The sequence below is a fragment of the Strongylocentrotus purpuratus genome, unplaced genomic scaffold (assembly GCF_000002235.5).
Source record: "Strongylocentrotus purpuratus isolate Spur 01 unplaced genomic scaffold, Spur_5.0 spur5_scaffold_6, whole genome shotgun sequence".
NCBI classification, from domain to species: domain Eukaryota; kingdom Metazoa; phylum Echinodermata; class Echinoidea; order Camarodonta; family Strongylocentrotidae; genus Strongylocentrotus; species Strongylocentrotus purpuratus.
In genome coordinates, this window is record NW_022145612.1 from 61,905,787 (window position 1) to 61,913,239 (window position 7,453).

A 7,453-nucleotide genomic window follows, 5' to 3' on the forward strand; every position below is an offset into this window, starting at 1 on the left:
AAATAAGTGACTTGCCTTTTTTATGTTTAAAAAATTAAAAAATAAATAATCTAGAAGATATAAAAATGTATTTCATGAAGAAAGGTGTACAATAGATCAGTAAATTAAAAAAATAAAAAATAAATAAATAAATATAATTTATATATATCTAAAGAGGGTTAATGAATAAAAAATAACTTACCTGCGATTTCATGGCTATATTTGTGAGCATCATCATATTCAAAATCCAAGTCCGGTGTATCATTTTGGCCCTGAAATAAATTTATTTAAAGAAGAATGTGACTGTGTCTCCAATATGTGTCTTCCTTCTTTCCTTTCTTCATTTCATTTAGTACTGACATTTTTTTCAGAATGATATTAACATAATTTGATAAATGGAGCCACCATAAAGGCATAGCATAAACAAATATTAACTGTCTTGAGAGGTTCTGGTTAAAACTATGGGCAAGAGGTGAGTAAGTATATTAAAATTTTAAAATTAAAAATAAAAAGATATTATAATAACAAATATTTATTACAAAAAATTAAATCAATAAACAGTGTAAATAAAAAAAATTCTTCAACTACTAAATAGTACTTTTTCAGAGCAACCTTAAATTGGTTGAAATATTTATGTTCATGTGAAGGCTCTCAACCAATCAAAAACCAATACATTTTTGATGCAGGATATTGACTGCTTTGAGAGGTATCGATGTTTCTATAGGTTCAAGGGGATGTTTCATCCTGATATGACCCCTGAGGCGCGCCAATACATGTACATTGCTTTGTGACGATTTACATTCACCTAAAATGGAATTAAAGTGTAATATCATAGTTAGGAGAATTAAGGAATCGATCAGATCAGTTTTCCCCCATTTTGAAAATTAGTAAAGGTCTGTTTTCACTCAAACTTTCAGATTATCTTTAATTGTACATCTAGCATTGAAGTCACTACTTCAGCACCATTTTCTCTCATCTGAACAATGTTACCAAGTCCCTTAAGCTGAGCATGATTTACAGGGTGATTTTGCTTCATGCTTTTGTGACAAGGCCGAGTGTTGTCTTCAGTTGTCATGCCAGAAAGTATACAATTCTTCCAACTTTTTTATCAGGAATTTTACATCCTGATATGGCTACAAAAGCAAATTGCAGAATAGTTTTCTACAGAAATAATTTAAATTGAAGTTGATGCAAAATGGTATTCTTGGAAATTTTTGTATCTTAAGAATTTAGCCTAAATATGCAAAATATTTCAGTTTTAAATCTGAATTAATTTATGTCAGGACCTGGCTGGATCTCCCTGAAGACCGGGGGCAGTATTATGAAAACTTTTATATCTGTTATAATGTTATATCCTCAACTGATCATAACCATTACAAAAATATTGATATTTTTTTTAACTTTTCTGTCACTAGCTAGCTATCTCCTCTATTTAACAATATCCTTACCCAGCGCATGCACAGCGCATAAATCTTATTTAAGGTGCATACTTCTAAATTACTTATTAATATGCACCAGAATATGATATCATGAGTTATCTGGTTTTCTAAAAATCTTTGTGTCTTTTGTTTGAACTTATCTTCCATGGTATCTACAACAAAACTTGCAACTGCTAGAAGGCTTTTGCATAGATCTGGATGAGGCCTAACAAAAATAGATTTTGTATTGCCCTTAAGGTGCCAAAGAAAGGAATCCTTTTCTTGCCAATATCCATTGCAGATACCTCATGGACATGATTTTTGTGCATTGGCAAAGAAACTTCAACCTCTTACCAAATCACACAAAATGAGCAATTCTAAGGATCAAAATCAAAGATTGGAACAACTTCATGCATCACTCATTCTGTATGCACACACCAGCAGCTCACGAATATGTACTGAATGAAAAGATGCCAATTAGCACGCCCTGCGTAGTGAACTAGTGATTGAGTAAATGCATTTGAAAAACCCGCTACTATGGCACTGAAAACAACCTCCAAGACATGGAATATTCAAAATATTATTGCAATGGCAACTCACCTTTTTTTTAAAAAACAGTACAAACAATATGGAATTCATTCATTTGAGTAAGAAATAAAAATAATTCAGAAACAAAGAGTGCAAAATTTGAATTTTGTTTTCTCTCACTGTACTGCAGCAATTTCCAAAAAAGTGTGCCATATACACAGAGATTTACGATATGTCCTATCTGTGAAATTTAAACGTTAGCAGTGTTCTAATATTCAAATTATGCAAGGAAACCTGTTTACTTGCTAGACTTCACTGTCGGACACTATTGAGAGACTGACTGGCTTTTTTTCTTTATTTGGTATTATACATACCGGTACATAAAATGAGCTGTAAAGGGTACATGAGCATTTGTTTACATCAATAACCCACTTCTTGTAATGGCCAAAATTAAACTGATTGAACCTTTGAGCAGCATAAAACGTACGACCATTTGGTACAATTGCAACACAAGTAGCACGCAGGAAAATTGTTTCGTGCTACTGAGCTACAGAGCATGACATGCATAATATGCATATGTAGATTCTACAGCCGTCAGCATGGGTTTGGGCTGGGTGGAGGCACGCCTTCCTACAGCCTACTTAGCTGATCCGAAAAGTTGGGGGAAGGGTATTTCAAACTGTAATCACGTGTGATGATGATCTCTTGGGGCTAGCGAAAAAAAAGCACATAGATATATTCCATAAGACTGGGACTACTTATCACTCGGGTGTCATTTTTCAAAAGTGGCAAATGTCGGAGCTACGATGGAAACCATTTTTAAATCGCTGTTTTGATATTTGATATTTTTAGAATTCCGAGATGACGCCCCTTTGGAAATATGTAGAAAAACCTGCTCTTTCATACGACACCTCATTTATTGAGTATCACTTTCAGGATCACAAGCAATAAAGGTTTGAATCTCGATTTGTTGATAAAAACATTGACCAATTTTGCATGATTGCGCAATGCACGTACGTAGACTGCTAGCATGCAATTTCTATGGGAAGGGTTTTATTTTACTTTTTTAGCACACAAATTGCAAAACGGAGTGCACGTTCAGACACCCTACTGTATCAAGGTTAAATTTAAAGCTGTAAACTGTAGGTTGATATATCATAAATAGTAGAAAATTTTAAATATCATGGCCTTCTTCTCGTGAAATAAGACAATGGTCATCGAGTGCAGTGCCGTGCTGTGTACATACTACTTACACTTTTGCGTGTAAACCTATGCAGCTGCATAGGCATACACGCAATAAACCGCTAGAAAGAAGTAGAAATACAAAGTGAATAACAACGACTTATTTCACGAGAATGCCAAGATCATACACAACTTACGTCTGAATCCCGTCTTTGTCGACGAAGAAGTTCTCGTAGTTTTGGCAAACCACCACCCCTTTTGGCGGCTAGACCGCTTGTCATCGGAACTTCCATAGCTCAGGTCGGCTTTTCCACCATTCCTGCTTCTGAGTCTCAGTTCTGTTTCGTGTTTTGTGTTTGTTAATCGTATGACGATTCAGGGCCTCTTCAGAGCCCAGCCTACCCTGTCTTTACGGCTGAGTCAGTTTTAGGCTATTTTTCTCGTAAGACAATTAAGGGATCGAGATTGGCCATGGCAGGGAAGGGGAGGGGAGGGAACCGGGGAAAAAAAAGAGAGGCAACGGGACTAGACAAAAGAATCAAGGAGAGCATTACCTTTCTCCTAGTTACTTTTCACCCGAGAAAAAACAATAGGAAAATTATGCAATATGCTGTACGTTAGGCCTACATATTAGGCCTATATCAAATTTGCCTGTTGTGTTGTGTTGATCTTTGATCATAATCATCATCATCATAACAATAACAATAACAATAATAGCCTAATAGTCCACTCCAAATTTTAACCGAAACGGCAGCCACTGAGCAGCGCCAGATCGACGTTGCTCTATCCCTTATTGTTGAACGCAATACAAGGTAGCAACAACTCCCATCTTAACGTCTGTTGTTATGACGCGGCCGGGGTTCGAACCCACGACCTCCCGGTTGTGAGGCGGACGCTCTACTGACTGAGCCAACACTCCGGTCATCATCATAATTATCATCAGCCCCATTATTAACATTATCATCATCATTAATTTTATTATTATTTTCATTATTATTGTGGGGGGGGGGTTGGGGTAGTGGTGGAGGAGGGGTGGGGGGGGGGGGTAGTGAGCAATAATTCTTTTTCTTTTCTGCCCCCCCCCCCCAGAAATTTGTAAATTGCATTTTCCTCCCCAATTTTTGAAAATCGTGCCGACCCGATATTTACCTCAGTAACTGTTGTCAAATCGACTTTAGTGATTGCAATCACTAAAGTAATGGTCTGATTTTCAGAACCATGTACCGAATTGTCGTACGTTTTGTGCTGCTTAAAGATTAGATGTGCTGCAGTCTTTAGTCAGTATTTGCTATACATTTTGGGGTGCACTTTTTCCAATTTTCATCATGTCGCATTGTGTCCAAGCCATTTCTTCTGTCTCTCTCTGATCGATTGAGGCAACACCCACTTTTCTTGACAATAATGATGATGACAATAACAATGATAATATTATTATGATTGTTATTAATTAGTTGGTCTCATAGAGCACCTGTCATATCCAAACTCTGAATTGATATTTAAACTGTAAAAAGGGTCTGCTAATGGAAGTCCTTATCTAAAACACTATTTTTAAAAGGGGAGAGTTATCTCATGCATAAGACCTCGATAGACGGGGCCGACACCGCTGTAGATGGGACGCAGGGGGGGGGGGGGGGGTTGGGGGTTAACTCCCCCTCAATGTTTTTTTTTTTCTTGAGGGGAGAGGCGGGTGTGTATTGAGCAAAAAAAAAGAAGAAAACAAAAATGTTCCTGACCCCCCCCCCCCCCCCCACCCACAGAGCGAAATATCGGTTGGCGCAATTTTCACATTTCCGGGGGGATGATTTAGTGCTCTCACTACCTTTTTCAAAAAATGTAATACCCCTTTTAACCAAACACAATACTCCTCCTCTAAAATTGGGCATCTTCAAACTTAATGTGCAACCCACATCGCTATGGAAACGACAAAGAACAACCTTTTAAGCTTATAATCTTTCCAAACTGTTGATGAAGATATTAATGATGATGATGATGATAATAATAATAATAATAATAATAATAATAGTAATACTACTACTACTAATAATAATAATGATAATAATAGCAATATTTATGATAATAATTTTTTTTTTTTTTTTGTATAGCGCATATCGCAAAATAGAAAGAAAGGAAACAAAAAGGGAAGAAAGGAGAAGGAAGAGGGAAAACGAAAAAAGATACAATATATAATTCTACTAGCTACAAAAAAAAATTAAAACATGGTGTAAGATAAGCATAAGTTTTAAAAAGAAAAGGTGTATTTTCAAATGAGTGACAAGTAGGACCCACTCAAAGAACGGGGCGGACCGAAAAGTGTATTATTGTCCACACTACCTTACACTGTTGTTGTTGTTGTTTGGTATTATCGGCATTTCATTCTTTTTTAGAATATTTTACGCTGTCTACATAGAGGGAGCTCTTTCGATTTAAACAAGTTCCTAATTTAATATCTTTGCATAAGCTACTCAACATTATTGCTAAAAAATTAACACGTCTAGGAGCCCTTCTTTTTTTTACAATCTATACAAGTAATCCGATCAATATTCTGCAAAGGCGTTTCCCAAATTTTTCTTGTCATTGTTATGCCGAAGACTCACAGTATTTTCTTACAGTTACAGCCCTTTAAAAAAAATCAAGATGATCTAAATTTAAAATCATGCATAATAACCGTTCTTGGATGTTCCAACATTATTATGCTAATGTTTCTCACAGTTGGAACATCCAGACAAGTAGCAAAACTAGATATTAATCATAATTTTGGAGACTCAGAAGAAAAACCGTCAAGCTCTGTGAGAAATCTGGGTGAATGGCTTGATTCTCGTTTAAACATTACGAAGCCCATATCCAACACAATCCTGGGCCCCGTCTTACAAAGAGTTACGATCGATCCAAATCAATCGTAAGTCCTCCAATCAATCGCAAGTTTGCAGTCTCCTATCTCTTATGTACATAGTTACGATTGATATCAATCGCAAATAACTTACGATTGATATCAACTCTTTGTAAGACGGGGCCCTGCATTCAATAAGTAATCTCCGTCATATTCGCATATACTTAGACCGGACAAACATTAAAAACCTTGCCCATGCATTTACCGGCAGTTAGGCTTGATTATAATTAAAAAAATCCAGATGCAGCATGCTCAGAATGCATGTGCAAGACTTGTGTCTAATTCCTCACATTTTTTCCATACCGGACCTATATTGATTAATGACACTGGTTGCCAATAAGGCATAAAACTGCATTCAAGACACTTTTGCTCATTTACAAAGTATTGAATGGTCAAGCCCTAAATTAGTTGTCCTTATTATCATATTTTATGTCACATCTATTTTCACATACTTACTGATAAGAGAAAGCTGCTTGTAAAGCTACCTCACTCATAACAAAAGTTACCATTGGAGATTGCGCTTTTATGCAGGTTACGCTGATCCAAAGCTTAGGAATTACTTACCACTAAACATTAAAGAAAGCCTCGTTTGGTGCTGCCTTCAAAGTTTTGTTGAAGACGCACTTGTTTTCATGAGCTTTTGAAAAAGAAAAAAAAATCATCAGTGACAGCGTTGAAGGAGGTAATTTGAATTTTATAGGAGGTACCATCACTGCGAGGGAGCGAAGCGACCGAGGGAGGGGGGAGGGTGCGGGAGGGGGTGTCCCCCCTCCCACGGTAGGGACCTTTTGGGATTTTCCACTTGAAATCGTGCAATCTGGTGCATACCTAAGAAGAAAATTTGTAGTTATCTTTCCTACCTTGTATTACACATATATTGTAAGGGCCCGAATTCACAAAGGAGGTTTGTCGACAAACCTTGGTTTTCGCCTTGTGCGTCATTATGACGCGTTTCGACGCGTTTTTACAAACCAGGTTTGTAAAAAACGCGTAAACACGCGTCATATGACGTACGAAAACCAAGGTTTGTCGACAAAGTAACGTCCTTTTTGAATTCGGGCCTATGAGTCTCTCCCTTCGACCTGGTTGCAGTTTGACAGCAAGAAAAATTACAGTGCGTTTAGCAGTTTAATCGTTTCATTGACTCTTGTTGTTCTTGGTCTTCTTGTTCTTGTTGTATTATTTTTCTTCTCCTTTTCTTGTTCTCACTGGCGAACTGGCGGTTGCCCCCCCCCTCCCAATGAAATTCAAATGTGGTTTATTTCTAAGAGGGTTTCTAATTATATGCGTTTGCTAAAAATAAAAAAATCCAACATTATAGTCAGGCACAAAAAAAAAAGTGTTTGTACCCCCAATAAAAGTTTTTGCTTATTACCCCCCTGCTGGGAGTTGTTCTTCTTCATCTTGTTCCTGTTCTTCTTCTCCTCCTTATGATAATGAAGATGATTATTACTATGAT

General features: G+C 36.8%; 1 protein-coding gene across 4 annotated transcripts in view; it reads right to left on the reverse strand.

Moving 5' to 3' along the window:
* Positions 1-3,483, reverse strand: part of LOC580782 (striatin-interacting protein 1 homolog) — a 31,913-nt gene extending 28,430 nt beyond the window's left edge. For 2 of the 4 annotated variants that reach the window (XM_030972887.1, XM_030972888.1), the window contains exons 1-2: positions 3,305-3,481; positions 182-251 (exon numbers count right to left, since the gene is read on the reverse strand). In XM_030972887.1, coding sequence (XP_030828747.1) covers positions 182-251; positions 3,305-3,400 — 166 coding nt within the window. In that variant the 5' untranslated portion in view covers positions 3,401-3,481. Of the gene's footprint in view, positions 1-181; positions 252-3,304 lie in introns of all 4 variants that reach the window. The other 2 variants (XM_030972890.1, XM_030972889.1) reach the window with 2 other exon arrangements.
* Between the last annotated feature and the right edge of the window lie 3,970 nt (positions 3,484-7,453).